Source organism: Pseudovirgaria hyperparasitica (genome assembly GCF_010093815.1).
Source record: "Pseudovirgaria hyperparasitica strain CBS 121739 unplaced genomic scaffold EJ05scaffold_5, whole genome shotgun sequence".
Taxonomy (NCBI): domain Eukaryota; kingdom Fungi; phylum Ascomycota; class Dothideomycetes; order Acrospermales; family Acrospermaceae; genus Pseudovirgaria; species Pseudovirgaria hyperparasitica.
In genome coordinates, this window is record NW_022985553.1 from 945,770 (window position 1) to 962,592 (window position 16,823).

The 16,823-nt window shown below is 50.7% G+C and overlaps 6 protein-coding genes across 6 annotated transcripts; 5 read left to right on the forward strand and 1 right to left on the reverse strand.

The window, feature by feature from the left end:
* Positions 1 to 456: 456 nt before the first annotated feature.
* EJ05DRAFT_474823 (uncharacterized protein) lies at positions 457 to 1,621 on the forward strand. Its single transcript, XM_033743679.1, has 2 exons — positions 457 to 1,206; positions 1,262 to 1,621. Exon 1 carries the CDS (start codon positions 911 to 913, stop codon positions 1,175 to 1,177), a length of 267 nt encoding a protein of 88 aa, XP_033602212.1. The 5' UTR covers positions 457 to 910; the 3' UTR covers positions 1,178 to 1,206; positions 1,262 to 1,621.
* Positions 1,622 to 3,325: 1,704 nt separating this feature from the next.
* Positions 3,326 to 4,828, forward strand: EJ05DRAFT_474824 (DAO-domain-containing protein). Its single transcript, XM_033743680.1, has one exon. It carries the CDS (start codon positions 3,363 to 3,365, stop codon positions 4,647 to 4,649), a length of 1,287 nt encoding a protein of 428 aa, XP_033602213.1. The 5' UTR covers positions 3,326 to 3,362; the 3' UTR covers positions 4,650 to 4,828.
* A 1,381-nt stretch (positions 4,829 to 6,209) lies between these two features.
* EJ05DRAFT_450850 (kinase-like protein) lies at positions 6,210 to 8,068 on the reverse strand. Its single transcript, XM_033742376.1, has 2 exons — positions 7,120 to 8,068; positions 6,210 to 7,028 (listed from the first exon to the last, which is right to left on the reverse strand). Exons 1-2 carry the CDS (start codon positions 8,011 to 8,013, stop codon positions 6,282 to 6,284), a joined length of 1,641 nt encoding a protein of 546 aa, XP_033602214.1. The 5' UTR covers positions 8,014 to 8,068; the 3' UTR covers positions 6,210 to 6,281.
* Positions 8,069 to 8,530: 462 nt separating this feature from the next.
* EJ05DRAFT_498967 (uncharacterized protein) lies at positions 8,531 to 9,763 on the forward strand (the record flags this gene model as incomplete). The annotated part of the gene is made up of 3 exons (XM_033746758.1): positions 8,531 to 8,604; positions 8,655 to 8,750; positions 8,863 to 9,763. 3 exons carry the CDS (start codon positions 8,531 to 8,533, stop codon positions 9,761 to 9,763), a joined length of 1,071 nt encoding a protein of 356 aa, XP_033602215.1.
* Positions 9,764 to 11,738: 1,975 nt separating this feature from the next.
* Positions 11,739 to 12,651, forward strand: EJ05DRAFT_308836 (uncharacterized protein). Its single transcript, XM_033740670.1, has 2 exons — positions 11,739 to 12,332; positions 12,456 to 12,651. Exon 1 carries the CDS (start codon positions 11,845 to 11,847, stop codon positions 12,298 to 12,300), a length of 456 nt encoding a protein of 151 aa, XP_033602216.1. The 5' UTR covers positions 11,739 to 11,844; the 3' UTR covers positions 12,301 to 12,332; positions 12,456 to 12,651.
* Positions 12,652 to 14,133: 1,482 nt separating this feature from the next.
* On the forward strand, positions 14,134 to 16,161 carry EJ05DRAFT_498968 (uncharacterized protein; the record flags this gene model as incomplete). Its single annotated transcript, XM_033746759.1, has 2 exons — positions 14,134 to 14,633; positions 14,685 to 16,161. 2 exons carry the CDS (start codon positions 14,134 to 14,136, stop codon positions 16,159 to 16,161), a joined length of 1,977 nt encoding a protein of 658 aa, XP_033602217.1.
* Between the last annotated feature and the right edge of the window lie 662 nt (positions 16,162 to 16,823).

Here is a 16,823-nt window from a genome sequence, read left to right on the forward strand (position 1 = left end):
TGGTGGCAGATCGAGCGATTCGGCCAGATGCAGCAGGAACAAGTGACAGCTGCATGCAGCCCAACGCCTTCCAAGCTTAGCAGTGATTCAACATTGAACAGGGAAGGAAGGCAGGGGTGCGTCCATGGAAAAAAGGATGGAGAAAATGGCGAAATGGGCTCATCAGACGCGTCCAGACTTGCACAAGATGCACAAAATGCCACACATGCACAAATACACACCTGCACAACCATATTTGGGGGGTGTTGTGGCTTGACTCTTTCCAGCCCTGGTGTACGTCATGTGTCGCTCCTGCCCGACTGTGACTGGCCACGATGCGTCAAACGTTCAGAGCTTCCATGATGGGGAGGAGCAATGGAGGGGTCTCAGCTGCCCCGCCTCATAGTGACGTCACAACCAAAACAATGGAAAAGGGCCGTAAGCAAGTGGCGGGGCACAATACCGACTTACCTAGTACCGAACGCCCTTCTGCCCCCGTCCATTCGCTGCGAATGCTCTGGAATCGCGATCTGATCCAAGGGCAGTTTAGCATCTTTTGACTCTGCAATTTGCATTAACCGCGTTTGCCTACTTGTGGACTGCGGCGTTGCGTGAAGACCCAATCTAATGACGCAATATGGTCGAATAAGCGCTGAAGTGACTACTGAGAACTGGCCGCCCTTGCCTAATTCACGGAGAGCCACAACAACAAACTGTGGCAGGTGCGATTCACTCACAAGCCGCACCCACCCGTCCAGGCTGCTGTCCAAGCTCAGAGCAACTTTTGCGTAGGCTGCCATCACTATATAAGTCTCTCTTTGCACCCTACCCTCTCTCTCTTCTCCATCACACAATCCCATCTAACTCTCATCCACAACTTCAACAAACAACTTTCAAACCAAACCTCTAAACAACCTCAACCTCAATCAGAATGTCTGCCCCCAACGTTGACAAGCCTAACGAGGGCATCGTCGGCCAGGTCACCAACTCTGCCAAGAACGCCGTCAACTACGTCTCGGAGACCATCCAGGGCAACGCCGCTGCTGCTTCCAAGGAGGCCAACAAGGAGCAAGCCAAGGGCAACGCTGGCGACACTTCGCTCACCGGTCGTGCCTCAGGTGCTCTCGATGCCGCCTCAGACAAGATCAACGAGTCGAAGCACGATGGTGCTGCCAAGGCCAACAAGGAGTCCATCTAAGTTGATGGCTTGATCTTCACATCAGGATGGTACGTTCCTCTTTGTCTTGACTTCAATCAGAGACTGTTCTAACTGTTACATTAGCGGTTATATCTCAATTGGCGCAGGCGGAATATCACCATACCCTCATAGCTACGGCTTCTTCACGATTCAACGACTATGATGTGTTATTACCTCTCAACTCCGCAAGGAGCTTTCTAGAAAATGCACTCAGCTTTAGTTGCCTTCTAGTATATACCAATCAAGATTGATCTTTCCCCAAACTGTGCAATGTGTTGATTGCTCAAACGTGATTGATGTGAGATGATGACTGGCATGGCTAACAACTTTGACATTTGACAAGTATGTTTGCTACAGTACGCTCGACAACACCATGAAGCTAGCCCTATGTAATTGGGATGATAACTGACAGACTGAGCCATCAACACAATCACAGTGGCGACCTATACATAACAAATAAGCCTTTCTCTCCAAGCCCAATCCCGGAGGCATGTCGTCCTCGAGCTCCGCACCGGTCGTCTGGCGTTTTGCCAGTGCTCATTCTCGAGGCTTTTAGATGCTTGTTGAAACAGCTCTAGTACACTTGAACCACACATATGCGCCAGAGTTGGTTGTTTCCTGAATTTCTTCCTTCTCGTGTACTGGATGTATCGTAGGACGTCGCGCTGTCAAGGATATCCGGCCGAGAAACGAAGGTTTAGACGCAGCTGTCTAACCGGATTGGGACTCGTGCCAACCGGTGTTCAGCCGACGCCGCCCGGATCTCGATGTGATCCATTTGCGCTCTTTGTGTGGCGGCGGCGTCATGCAAATCCTCCCTCGCTCCACGTTACGCTCGACTGTCACAGCTCTGCCGTGCTGTGCCGAATACTCTCCTCCTCATGACTGCATCTCGCTACCCGCTGCTTTGGTGCTCGGAAAAATTATACCATTGTGATATACATTGACCGAGCGTGGTGGAGCATTCACATGTCCCCTCGCGGGAGCTTGGCGCCAATTTATACCACTGTACACTTCATCGGAACTGACACCTCTGCGCAAAGCCTTCTCACCATCCATCCACTATTGGGCCGGGTATACTTCCCCATTCAATCGCTTCTGCGATCCACCCCGATACACCCTGGTCAGTTCCACGTCCGAGCCTGAGCTTCAACGGCGCCGCATTCCATCTTCAAACACCTGCGTCGGACTCGTCTTCTCTTCCGTCTTCGCTACCACGACTGCTCCTCTCTTGGAGCGACTTTCCACCACGTAATTCACAATGGCCACTCGTGGCCGCGTCCTCCGTGGCCTCTCCTATACTGTCGCCGCCGCTGCTGTCGGATCAGGCGCGTTGTACGTCGCTTACCGTCCCCGTTCAATACCAGGTAGCGAAGCCGCTGCTGTTCCGCCTCCCACGTACGGTGAGGGTGGTGTGTTTCGTCCGCCGCAGTTTCCGGGAATCAAGAGCCGGGAAGAGCAGATTGCAGACCTGAAGAGGAGCGCGGGAATTGTTGAGAATGTCGCACAGGGAGTTGACAAAGTGAAATCGTGGCTAGGTGCGAAGGGAGAGGATGAGAAGAAGAGTACAGGCGGAAGCGCTGCGGGCGAGGAGTATGATCTGCTTGTCATTGGCGCCGGTGCCACAGGTGCGGGCATTGCGCTTGATGCTGCGACGAGAGGGTTGAGGGTTGCGCTTGTGGAAAGGGACGATTTTGCCAGTGGCACGAGTAGCAAGAGTACGAAGTTGGTGCATGGTGGAGTGCGGTATCTTGAAAAGGCTGTTTGGGAGTTGGACTATTCACAGTACGCTTTCGCACTCGTCCTGCCATGCCAGTAAAGCTAATCAGAGTAGATACAAGCTCGTAAAGGAAGCACTGCGCGAACGTCGGTACTTTCTCGACACGGCACCCCATCTATCGTCCTGGTTGCCAATCATGATTCCGGTTGATACGTGGTGGAAGGCGCCATACTTCTGGGCTGGCACCAAGTTTTATGACTTCCTGGCTGGCAGCGAGAATATCGAGACGAGTTATTTTTTGACCAAGAGCAAGGCCTTGGAGGCGTTTCCTATGCTGAAGAAGGATAACCTCTTTGGGGCGTTGGTATACTACGGTAATTTAAGTCATCGATTTTTTGATATTGGGTTTTGCTAATAGGCACAGATGGTGCACACAACGATTCTCGCATGAATGTCTCTCTAGCAATGACCGCGGCTCTGTACGGCGTCACTGTTGTCAACCATCTCGAAGTTACTGGCCTTGAAAAGAATGCTGAAGGGCGAATCAACGGCGCGCGTGTCAAGGACATTGTGAGAGAGAAGGATGGCAAGGCTGCTGACGAATTCTCCATCCGCGCAAAAGGCGTCATCAACGCAACAGGTCCGTTCTGCGACGCTATCCGCAAGCTCGATGAGCCTACTGTTCAGGATATCGTCGCGCCCTCGTCCGGTGTTCACATCATTCTCCCTGGCTACTATTCTCCCTCTGACATGGGTCTCATCGATCCCTCTACTTCCGACGGCCGCGTTATTTTCTTCCTCCCATGGCAAGGCAACACCATTGCCGGCACCACTGATGCACCCACCAAGATTGCCGCGAATCCCGTCGCGGGTGAAGAAGAAATCGACTGGATTTTATCGGAAATCCGAAGATATCTACAGCCCGAGATCAACGTCCGACGCGGCGACGTCCTTGCAGCATGGTCCGGTATCCGTCCTCTTGTCCGCGATCCCAAGGCCAAGAAAACAGAAGGTCTCGTTCGGAATCACCTCGTGACCACCTCACCTGCTGGCCTTCTCACCTGCTCCGGCGGTAAATGGACTACGTACCGTGAAATGGCTGAAGATGCTGTGAACGAAGCAATCAAGGAGTTCAACCTGACCCCGCGACCCCTTGGCGATCCACCGCGCATCTCCGGCACAAGCCTCCTCGACGACACCACCCTCGACGGCTCCTGCCAAACGCACCGCGTCCGGCTTGTCGGCGCCCATGGCTTCTCCAAGACGCTCTTCATCAACCTCATCCAGCACTACGGCATCGAGACGGACATTGCCAAGCACCTCTGCGAATCCTACGGCGACCGCGCCTGGACCGTCGCCGCGCTCTCCGCACCCACCGAACAGCGCTTCCCCGTGCGTGGGCAGCGCATCTCCGCTCTCTACCCTTACGTCGACGGCGAAGTGCGCTACGCCGTGCGCCACGAATACGCATGCACAGCAGTCGATGTCCTCGCCCGACGCACCCGTCTGGCGTTTCTGAACGCGCAGGCGGCGCTCGAGGCCCTGCCCAAGGTCATCGATCTCATGGCCGGTGAACTTGGCTGGGATAGCAAGAGGAAGGACAAGGAGTGGAAGGACAGCGTGCAGTTCTTGGGCAGTATGGGCCTGCCAAAGGGCAAGCTGACCCTGACGAGGAAGGAGGTTGAGGAGGGGAAAGTCGGGACGTATGGCGACGAGGAGTGGAGTCTGTATGCGCGGCACGGTCAGTACTAACTTTGATATCGAAAGGGAAAAGATATCTGTGGTGTTGTGGTAGGCTAACGTGTCGCAGATAACCCAGCCGAAGTGCTCAAGTCGGACTCGAAGATCCCCGCTGGCACGAACCCGGTGCAGAAGGACGACGCGGCGTCGAACAAGTAGAACATGCATTTCTCTCCCATTCGCCATCTCTCTCTCTTCCTCTGGTCCCGAAGCATCGTCGGTCTAAATTCATACACCCTCAAACCCGAAGAGAGGGAAACCTGTACATTAGCCAGCGAGCGCTGTGTTTTTTTCCTTGTAAAGAAAAACAAGCTATGTATATACATGAATGAGATTTAAAATCGCCCACTCCAAGTTGCGCGTGGGGTTTGCATGATATCAGGTATTCCTTCGGCCTCTTGTCGCATACCATATCCATAGTCCCTCCCCCCACCTCCCCCTCTTACCTCTTACCCCTCCCGCTCCGTCTCTCTCTCCCTCTCCCTCTCCCTCTCCCTCTCCCTCGCCTATATAACATGGGTTGTTACATGATCTATATAGTTCCTTCATTACTTGACGTTGCCTTAACCTAACCTTATATTCTCACCTTACTTGGACGTAGATCTCTATACTTTTTTTATCGATCTAGTTGTTTCATCTAATCCTTCTATAAAACTACCTTGATCGAATCTAGTTTTATCGAATCTAGTTTTATCGAATCTAGTTTTATCGAATCTAGTTTTATCGAATCTAGTTTTATCGAATCTAGTTTTATCGAATCTAGTTCCCATCTAATTCTTATAAGCTATCTCTAATCTAAACTCTAATATAGACTAACTTAAGTTCTATAACTATCTTAATCTAGGCTCTAGACTAATAACTTTACTTCTATAGCTAGATTACATTGATAAAAGGGGGGGTATGTATTTGGTGGTAGTAGTAGTAGTAGTAGTAGTAGTAGTAGTAGTAGTAGTAGTAGTAGTAGTAGTAGTAGTAGTAGGAGTAAGATATAATACTATTAGTTAAAGATAAGATTGTTATATAGATTAATAGATATATATAATATTATAATAGTAATATATTCTTTATATTAAGAAGAGAGTAGTTAAGAGTAGTCGAGAGTAGTCGAGAGTAGTCGAGAGTAGTCGAGAGTAGTCGAGAGTAGTCGAGAGTAGTCGAGAGTAGTCGAGAGTAATTAAGAGAAAAAGAGAAGAAGAGAATTAGACAGGAGCGTATGGTAGAAGGGCTTGATAGGATAGTAGTATTTATATAGAGCCAATCAGTGTGTGTTCTTTAGGTGTCCTCGTGCTGTTAGTCCCTCTAATATCGATAGTCTCTATAGAATGCGCCTTACTATCTAGTAAAGAAAACCTAGTATAGCTCTACTAGAAATAAAGTATAAAGGTATTCTTATACTATTAAACCCTTTAAGATTATTAGTCTCAATAGAATATACCTTACCGTCTAGTAGAGAAAACCTAGTATAGCCCTACCAGGAATGAAGTGCATAGGTTCCTTCTTGACCTATATTCGCGTTTACCCCTGTGCGCTAGAGATAGACTTAGATAGTTGGGGGTGTTAAATAGTAGAGAAGGCGTCTTTCGCCAGGACCTTTAGGTGATTGCTTTACACTATGTCATTATCTAGTTGAATTGCTATAATACTTTAACTGTTTGTCCCCCTTTTCTTCGTGTCGCTTTTCTCCTGTCCCTTTGCTTCGTGTCCCTCTGCTTCGTGTCCTGGTGTGTTCGGCGCGCTGTCCACAGCACATACTAGCCCGTCGTCCAAGCGCCGTTGGAATAAGTCTTTCTCCATGCCCATCTTAAGGCAAGCCTTTGCTGTATACCGAGGTTCTGGGTTCACGTTCAACATGCCCTGTAGCATTTCGAGGCTCGTCCCCGACCCCTGGTCGACCAGCCAGGTGACAAGGCTGTCCACCCAGGTTGCATTCCAAGTACGCCATTTCTCAGGTAGATTGCGGGCTTTGGGAAGCGGTGGTGCTTGTGGGAGATCATACAGCCACTCAAGAGCCATAACGCCCAAGGACCAGACGTCAGCAGACGTGTTATACGTGTTCCCGGGCTGGAATAACTCAGGGGCGCAGTATTTGTACGTCCCACAAAACGTTTTGAGGAAAGTTGTCTCTGTGATGGCTTTAGAAAGGCCGAAATCGGTAAGCACAACCTTGAAGTATGGCTCTTCCTCGAATAGCACGTTCTCCGGCTTGATGTCACGGTGCGCAATGTCGTGGCTATGCAAGAACGCAAGGCAGTCAATGATTTGGCCGACAGCGGTTACAAGCTCTGACTCAGCGAGGATTCCAGCGTGCGCCATATCTCCGCATGGAAAGTAGGGCATGACTATCATGACTTCGGGCCTTTCACGCAGCTCAATCACTTGGACGATGTTGGGCTGCCGCTTGGTCAGCAAAGGGGGAAATATTGTCCCGGAATTCCCCCCCTTTTTTTATATCTCTAGCAACAAAAAATAGATAGGAACGTACATGTGGGTGATCTTTAATGATTGTGTACTCATTTCGGATCCGTCTTAACCACTCAGGGTCAATCTCACCGCGGCGTCTCTTCCTCACGTTCGTGGGCGGCAAGGCTACCTTGCCAGCAAAAACCTTGCCGTCGCGAGCCCTGATCAGTGTGTACACCTTGCTGAACGTACCTGTCCCTATTTCCTGGTCCTTGAAGTAAATTAGGCTTCCAGTGGCGATTTGGGCTCTACTGGGTGGCTCTGTCTCGGGGGGGCTTGTTATGTCGAGCCCTTGAATGCCTGGTACTGCATTTCCCTTGGTTCTCTTTATGAGCGCACGTAGGCTCTCTATGTATCTTTCATCCGAGCCATTATGATTTGGAAACTCGATACCGATGGTTACACCTCCAGTATGAATAGTAATGGGACCAAAGGGATCTCGCGCGCCAGGTTCGTACGCCAGGATCCAGGTCTCATGCTTCCGATACTGGTCCGCATTTACATCATTGTAGGCGACTGCTGTCCCATGCTTGGACCGGTCATTCAGGAATATTTGCATTTTGTCATTGACAACGATGCTATATTGTCGGCTACTGATGCCCGGTGTGCCTCGATGCCCTAGTAGGACGTGCGATGTTGCAGTTTGCGATCCTACCTGGATTCCTTCTCTAAGATCCTCAAGCTCCATGAGCTTAGGGAAAGTTAGAACCAGGCGCATAGGGGTACCATCATCTTTGCTGTCATCTTCAGGGGACGGCGTAGGCTCTCGGCTTTCAATAGTAGCTTGGTTTGCCACACCCCCAGTCGCGGGTTGGAACCATCTTGCGTTATGGGCGAGTGAAAGTGCAGTGTTGGCCCTATTCCTGGTGTCCTTGGCTGTTAGAATTGCAAAGACCGAAAGGTCGTTCTCAGACATTATGGAAGTCTAGAGATAAGATTAATGGAGATTGAGAATGGAGGACATAGCTTGGATAAACACTTACATTCACTCTACTTGAAGGTGGGGCGATCCTTCCCGAGGCCGCCCTCTCCTGATGACTGATGACTCATTTGTCCAATTGCTCAATCGTCTAACGGCTCATTGGTTGCCTTTATCATCTGTTGCCTACTCTGGGGGCACACGGCGTTCTATTTACCAATTAATTGGCGAGTAATTGGCGAGGCAGACGTACTGCAGCCTTCGGGTTAGTTCGGCCTATCATTACGTCTGTTCCGAGCGGGCCGCTAATCGCAACTTGGCTACCTCGGTCCATCTATTGGTTGATGTACTCTTGACTCATTAACAGACGAGAGCCCTAGTCACGTGACATGAAGACCACGCCTTTTCCTGGCTTAATAAGTCTTACCGTGAGAGCGCTTCTTTCCAATGTCCATTTGGCCTTCTAGGAAGCCTTCAAGTCTCGCACTTAAATCACCTTCCAGGATCTTCCAGGATGAATAGCCCTACTGTATCTAAGTTTCAAGATCGGATTCTACAGACACGAATCGAAGACTATGAGGACATAAGGTACAGGCTTCCTTTTCTGCGCCCTGGTCCACTTTTGACGTGCTGTGCAGCATCATCACAATTCCAGGCCTTGCTGAGCTTTCGCCTGAAGAACGACTCGAGATTGCACACAAAGCACGTCAACTACAAACCGAAAATGCACCCGTGTGTGAGAAACTTTTGGCAGCTTTGAGGCAAGTATTCCATCTTTCTTCTATCCTTTCTTATCGATGATTATGCCCACCGCGCATATTGCTAACAACATATCTGCAAATTCAGAGATATGACTCCGCCCTTGGACGAGGAAGAAGAATACCGTGACTCCTGCCAGAGAGAAGACAAGGCACGCAAACAGCTCGAAGCCGAAGGGTGCCCACCCTGCTATCCACCCGGGCTCGAAATCCATCGATCAGAGCACTTGCCCGAAGACTATCGCGCGATCATCGAATATTGGCGGTCATTTCCGTGGTCAAGCGGTCTGCCGCTTTGCGCCCAACTGCGTTCATGGCGCGAGTTTCATGCACACCAGCGGCTGCGGCGGCAGCTGCGACCAGACCAGCAGAGTCGGATCGATCGATGGAACGAGTTTCTAAGTTACCAGCTGGCCCACTACAACAATTCAGAGAGCAAACTTGTCGGTTTGAAGAAGGAGCTGAGTGAGGGGTCAACGCCGCAGGATGAGGATGCCATACGGCGGCTTATCCGGTATGGTGAGCGGGATCTTGAGCGGCACACGATCATGCTGGACTGGATCAGGCAAATGGGTAGGGAGATGGAACTGCAGGCACATCCCGCGGCAGATGTCAAAGCCGTGAGTTCAAAACGAATCTCGACACCCAAACATGTAGTATCGAGGCCATCCTTATCGCGAGCAGCGAAGTTGAAGCAGCAGCAGCAGCCAGGCTCGATGGCTGATACCACGAAGACCCCGAACGCGAGACAAGCACCCACTACTCGTAGGAAGAAGCACAGCTCTCGCACTGGCAAGCAGAAAAACTGTGATGGTGTTGAATCGTCGAAGCACGCTTCGCTCCTCCATGAACAATCCCGTCCATCAAAGATAACGAAAACGCAGGCCAGAGCTCACAGACCCATGTCGCCACGTATTCCAGACCAGCAGATTACGACGACAAGATATGGGAGGGTTTCACGGCGGCCCGATCGTTGGGTTCCCGGTTGAGAACAACAACAACAACGATACACTATTCATACACAGATATGTGGAAACCTACCACTAGGTCCGAGCAAGCAAGCGTGAGTTCGAGATGAGGGGCCTACGAATATGAAGACGTGTAGCTGGGTATTCCAGAAGCACACTTTCTCGTGTCTTTCTCGATCGATGCCTCCCCAATCGTTGGACAGACTCAGGCTATTCCCTACCTATGCATTAGCATGCTTTGCCTCGCCAGGACACACATCTGCAAGCTATAAAAGCAAACAACACACATCAGCAACACTCATTCCCGGCACGAAAAATAGTCTCTTTTCGAAGGTGTAAACAGCAAACACACATCGTGCAACTATCACGGTGGAAATTAACATAATCCCGTCATTTACAATACCCCATATAGCGATGATCGTAGTATGGTAACAATAATACCCATAGGCTTTACTTACCTTTTGCGTATAGGAGTAGATATGAATATATCGTTCTATATATCGCCCTAGTCTACTTGTGAATATGTTTATACTTGGAAGGACTTTGGCATGTTTATTCAAGAGCGTCTTAGTGAAGATTTGTAAGGAGATGTTTTACTAGGTATATTGAGATATATTTAACTTGTGAGGATGGGAGTTATACTTTGAAAGGCATATTATGAATGGATCCAGTTGGAGGTCATCTACAGACTTACTACATAGCTAGCGAGCTAGGCACGAAGAGAGGTAGATAGGTACACCTATCCCATACTCAGACTATATTGTCATTCTTCCTAAAACGTGGTGAGGTAAAGCTACGTCCAGAATGCAGCTATATCACATCGCGTGGTTCTATCACAGCACGCACGTCATATCACGTCACGTCACACATCACCTCACATCACAGTCTCTTCTTCAAAGAAAAAAAAAATAGACGGAAAAAAGAACTTGGAAAGAACCCAGAGACAAAACGATAAAATGACATAAAATCGACCTCCTAAAAAAAAAGAAGAAGGGATCCCGGGATGTGCGAAACTGGGCAGGAACCCTGCGTTCGTTCCATGACCTGGCCATGCCCTGCCCTGCCATGCTATGCCATGCCCTGCCCTGCGTCGCGGCAGTGTACATTATTATACAAACGTGCAAAAATCAATACTCGGTAACCACAGTCCCCAGTGCCCCAAACCCAAAGTCCCAGTCCAGTCCAGTGCAATGTAAAGCAAAGCAATGCACAAATCTACCAAAACCAAGCCCTCACACCCGGCAAAGGCAAGAAGCCACCCCCAAATGAAAAACGGCCAAAGAAGTAGTAGAGTGCAAAAAAACAGGGCATGAAGATCGACAAGAAAATGACATAAGATGGAATGTCGAAGATATATATGCACGCACGGATGGATACGGAGGGATAGAAATGCAGGGCTCAGGGTCTATATCCATCCAGCGTACCCACGACCCCGGGGCAGTCACCACCACCTACGTAGCAGGTTAAATTGCAAACTTTGTCCCGCTAAGGTTTCCTTTTTGCAGGGCGTGTAGGGCGGAGAGAGAGATATTAATATGCTTTTTCTTTGAAACGGTTGAGTATGCGATGTGCTGGGGAGGGGTAGAGGGGGTTGAGTGGTTGGATGAGAGTGTGGCCAGGGGGGGGAACAGTTCCTAATGCGGAACGGAGTTGACTGCGCGGGCGAGGGGGTATGGCAGGGCAGTTTAGTGGTGATCGTTTGCGGGCGGACCTGGCTTTATACAGGCTGGTTTGCTGTGTGTGTAGGGTTGGTGTGTAGCGGGCTGTGTACATTGTCTTTAGTGTCAGGGTTGAGGTTGCGGATGGGTTGCATTGCGTTGCAGAGGGTTGAAAAAAGCCTTCTATCACATTGCGTTGTTTTCATCGTCGTCGCGGTGGTCGGGTGTTAGGGCGGCAGTGGTCGGGTTAAAGATGTTGAAAAGTTGACCTTGTTTCGTCCAGGGCGCATGCATGAACGGACGTCGGGTCCCGGGCCGCGCGCTACGTCATTGATCATACGAGTCAGGGGAGTTCCGACGGACTTAACGGGCCCACGACCCGAGTCACGTGGATCCGTCATCACGTGCTCGACTACAGGGGAATAGCAGACGCACCACCGAATTATGAGCGAGAGAATGCCCTGGTTGCAGGTGAGACACGCAGCGTTTCCAGAAAGAAATTTTCTCCGTATAGTGATAGATGGAAGGAACATTTTCTTGGGCGTGAGATACATAACCTTCCACCCCGTTGTCTCGGTCAGCAACGAGTTCGCGAATGGAACACCGCGGAGATGTGTGCGCCCAACGGGTGGAACATGCGAGTGTGTGCTGTCAGGATCTTGGCAAACTCCAGCCACGATGGTAAGGGGATGGATTGTGGATGAGATCAATGGAAAAGCCTCGTGTTCTTCGGGAAGTCCAAGTCCACCGATGGGGCCGCGGGTTCTGGAGCAAGCATTTCCATGTAAGCCGGGCCAGCCCTATGGAAAATTTTTGACCCACACAGCCTCAACCTTTTTTCTTTTTCTTCTCTCCCTTCAAGCCACCACGCTGCCGCCGCGGGGCTGCAGCTGGCCATGAAGCGAAGGGAACCGTTCCGCTGTACGTACAGAGTAAGCACAAGCATCCATCCCGCGTGTGGGCGTGTGGTGATTTGGGAGCATGGGGAGAGAAAAGCTTATGCCCCGATGCGATCCTTTCAATCTGAAAAAGTGCAGCAACGCTGACACTGCAAGCCCATTTCCAGCTCATGAATGCTCCTCCACATGCTCGGCCGAATGGTCTGTTGCATCCATCGTGGGAATCTAGATGCAACCTTCTCCTGCTTCCTACTGCTACCTGCTTGCTTTGCTGGCGACAGATATGGCGAGGCTTCACAACAGACAGTAGTCGTCGTTGTCGTCGTCGTCGGCGCGCGCGGGCAGAATTCCGTGCAAGCTGAACGTTACGTACAGTGTTGTTACTGCGACACATGCTATTGGGCGCTTGCATCGCAAATATAGAGTTTCACATGGCTAGCTGGCCTCCCAGTCGCGTGGCACTCCCAATCATGTATTGCCGTATGCAGCAGTCAAGCATGTCCCAAGCTGGAGATCGGGAAAACAACGGCTGGCGGACGCGTGGCCGCGCAACCGTTCAGCTACCGACGAGCTCTAGTTATGACTGATCATTCGATATCTTGGCGTGGCTTGTTGCGACGGTCAGCAATAGCGATACCAATAGCGATACCAATAGCTGGGCATACCCCGTGTACGAGAACGAGGGTCGACGTTGATCAGAGCAATCCATCTACGCGGGACTTGACCACGATACGTGCTAATAGTGATCACGCGACTTTGAGGCTGTCGATCATGAGATTGGATCTGGGTGAGCGACCTTTACGCGCGCTCTGCACGTCCCTGAACGGTCTCCTCGCTTCGGCAAAGTGTGGTTGCTTCCGGCGGGTCGTGGTCGTGGTTGTGGTCGTGGTCCAAGGGTTCGATGAGGCGCAGCAATGCGGCTCTTTCATGTATAACCATGTATAGTCACTGATGGGGAATATATCGATATTGCCCAAGAAATAACATAATTGCTCAGTATTCTTGGAAGTGTGTCAGGGATTGATGGAGATTGGCTATCGATTGCAGTCCGGCGTCGGAAAACCGGGGGATGTGGCCGTGCAGTCTAGACCATAATGGGTTAGTGCATGTCACTAGCGTCGCGCCCGCCGACCCCCGTGTCTCTTAACGTAGGTCTGGAGTGTCTTCTAGAAGCCGAGACTGGCTGGACTCTGCTGTGAATTTGTGATGTTGTGATGGACTCGACCGGACTCAACTGTCGCACTGTGAGCCCAGAGCTTCTCAACACAATGCCAGTAGTCTGCTGAACAATGCAGGTGGTCGAAAATAGAATATGCAGGACACTTGCGTGGGTATCTATCGGTGTGCATGAAGACTCCGTGGCCGTTCGTCAAATAATGATGATGGAAGCTTGGAAGGTAGAGAATCAGGCATTAATCAGCCAAAAGTCAGGCCGACATCCCGACTGTGTGCGCAAAAGCCGAGTAAACGGGCAGGCAGGGATTAGGCAGAGTTTTTTTTATTGTTGCTTTCGAGCGAGAAGTGGGGCGGCCGGTTGGGGAAGTCGCACTGGAGCACTATTAGTACTACTTGGGTAGCTACCTAATGCAGGTAGTAATGGAAAATAAGCGGGGCCAGGTGCCGATCGCCGTACTGGGGAGGAGCGACCAAAGACGCTAGGGAGTAGGGACTGGACCCTGAATTTGCAGCAAAGCAGCGTCATCGCCCTACCGGTCATGGATCCACTCACACACACTGTTCCTGTCAACTTATAATTTGCCACCCTCCTCCAACCCACTCTGTCCACCTCATCATACACACACACACCCACACAGAGCCATACATCATCTCCATCATGCTAGCTCGCCATCCGCAACAACGCAGCAATACCTTCAACAACACCTTCGTCAATCAACAGCTTCCATCGCCTGCACCTTCACACTCCAGCTTCTCAGACCATCTACCCACCACCGCGTCGCCCGACTTCAACCTGCAGAACTACCTCAACACTTTGCCTTACAACTTCGACCAGGATTCCACCATTGAACCCTCCAGCGAGACATCGTTCATGAACAACTTCGACTATACCAATAGCCCCGCCATCCGGGTCCAGCAGTCGACTCCGGTGCCTCAATTGCCAGGGGCATACAGCCAGTCTGGGAATCTGTACGAGTGGGACATGTTTAGCAGGCAACAAGGGAACAACAACAACAACAACAACAATCATCTGCAGACACCACAGAAACGCGTCCCAGCGTCGCATCGCCGGGCACCCTCGACATCGTCGGCCGGATCAGACTTCAGCTCAGCCTCCAACAACACGTCGGCGAATGCATCCGCCACTGTCCGTTACCCGTACGTCGCCCATCCCGTGCCTGAACTACCATTCACTGACTCATCATTCAGCGCTGACGAATCAACCGCACTCTACTCGAAGCAAACTTCTCTACCTACTCCCACCCAGACACCCACTTCAGAGTCTTTTCTCTCTTCCTCATATCAGACCTTCAACTCCCAACCTAACCTTTACACCACAACTGGGAACGCCCACGACGCGATGAGGAACATTCTTCAGGATACCACCAAGTATGACGACGATTACTCGGTGTCAAGTTATGGTCGCAACTCGCCTGCAACGCCACACAACGACGACTTCGAGGAGGTATCAAGGATATCCAATGGTGAGAATCCAGTCCATGATGACGTCGATGATTGGCTTCAGTACTTACAATTTCCCCCAGATGTCGCGTCCAACTTCAAGTTTGAAAGTCAAGACATGTGGAATAGGCCGATGATGGGCAAGTCCCTTGCACGCCCAACACCAAAGCATCTCTCTCCTCAGCAGTTTCAGTCGATTGCACGATCACAGTCACCACAAATCCAGAAGCCTGCATCACCTTTCAAGCCGACATCTACTTACATGGGCTCGTCTCATCGCTTGAACGCTTCGCAATTACGCGATCAACAGCAACAGTCTGTGGCAGCCGAGGCAAGCTCTGCGATGCGGAACTACCAGCAGGCGCAGCAACAACCGAAGACGATATCTCCGAAGGAAGTGTCTCTCGATTACGATAACTCGGAGGATACCAAGAATATGTCCCTGTTTCCCGAGAACGATTCAGAGTCATTCGGTCAGCAATTTAACAGTGGCAACCAATTTGGTCTCCAACCGTTCGGCAACACAGAACAGGCCTCTTGGAACATTCCGCGGTCAGGCGAGGCTGACTTCACCACGCCCTCGTCAGCTGCCAACTATAACTTTATGGCACCAGTCGTTCCTCAAGGCCTCCCGCAGGTCCAATTTACCCAACAGCAATACCGAAGCATCAGTAACATGCCACCTGCGCCTGAACCAACCCCAGACTTCCCAGCGCACTTGACTTCCATGGAGTCAAGCGCCAGCGAGGCTGGTCTGGACAACAGTTTCGAAGACGTCCGTCGACCAGAAAACGTCAACGCAGATCGGGGCACGTATTCATGCACATATCAGAATTGCAGCCAGCGTTTTGAAACCCCACGAGAGCTGCAGAAACATAAACGTGAAGGACATCGCCAAAACGTTACACACGGCAGTCCAGGAGTTGGCAGCCATCTATCGTCTGCAGAGCTCATGGAACGGAATTCACAGGCTGGTCCGCACATCTGCAAGCGCACAAACCCATCAACTGGCAAGCCATGCAACACGGAGTTTTCCAGGCCGTACGACTTGACGAGACACGAGGACACTATTCACAACATCCGCAAGCAAAAGGTCAGGTGCGCGCTCTGCATCGAGGAAAAAACGTTTTCCAGGAATGACGCGCTCACAAGACATATGCGCGTCGTGCATCCGGAAGTGGACTTTCCCGGCAAGCACCGTCGCCGAGGTGGTGCGCATGACTGAGCGAAGGTGTCTGACGTCTGTCAACGCCGTTTGACTCGATTGCACGTATCGATCTGTGCGCCATCAGTTCGCATCATCGTGGTCCGCGCCAAGCTGCCGATGAATAGGGACCCCGCTTGTTCGAAACGCGATGACGTCATAGTCCGGCCACTTTGCGCCCGACATTACACAATTTCCACTGCCGTCACTCTTAGCGATTTTTGTTTTCATGTCTATTGCTTTTTCCTCGCTTGGAGCTCGCCGGCCGAACCTCCTGAGGTCCTGGTGGTAATGTGTTTATGACGGTATATGAATATTTGATACTGGCCGAGCGAATGTTTTATGATGTTCATGTATTTCCTTTACGTCCAGAAAACAGAGCGCCGAACATGTTGCAGATCTCGGAAAAATGCGCATTTCAATGACGCGCTTATCTCGTTTCACATTGTAGTCTTTGGGCATTAGCGACAACGTAGATTTCCTGTTTACTGTCTCAGCGATTTCATACTATACCCCCCTTTCTCAGGCTCAAATTATCAACACATTTTTGGGGACCTTCTTCTTCGTCTTCTTCCTCTTCTTGGGCCAAGTCTACGTTATAAATTACCGAGGTCATCACGTGTGTGACCCAGCTGCACTGTATTTTTATCTATTGTACATTAAATTAATGTTGGAGGAATCTC

Bases quoted from the DNA above. Each gene is read 5' to 3' on its own strand.
- EJ05DRAFT_474823 (XM_033743679.1), top strand. From the start codon at position 911: ATGTCTGCCCCCAACGTTGACAAGCCTAACGAGGGCATCGTCGGCCAG.
- EJ05DRAFT_474824 (XM_033743680.1), top strand. From the start codon at position 3,363: ATGACCGCGGCTCTGTACGGCGTCACTGTTGTCAACCATCTCGAAGTT.
- EJ05DRAFT_450850 (XM_033742376.1), bottom strand. From the start codon at position 8,013: ATGTCTGAGAACGACCTTTCGGTCTTTGCAATTCTAACAGCCAAGGAC. The intron at 7,029-7,119 runs GTACGTTCCTAT...ACCAAGCGGCAG, and splicing joins TCATTAAAGATCACCCACAT to CCCAACATCGTCCAAGTGAT.
- EJ05DRAFT_308836 (XM_033740670.1), top strand. From the start codon at position 11,845: ATGAGCGAGAGAATGCCCTGGTTGCAGGTGAGACACGCAGCGTTTCCA.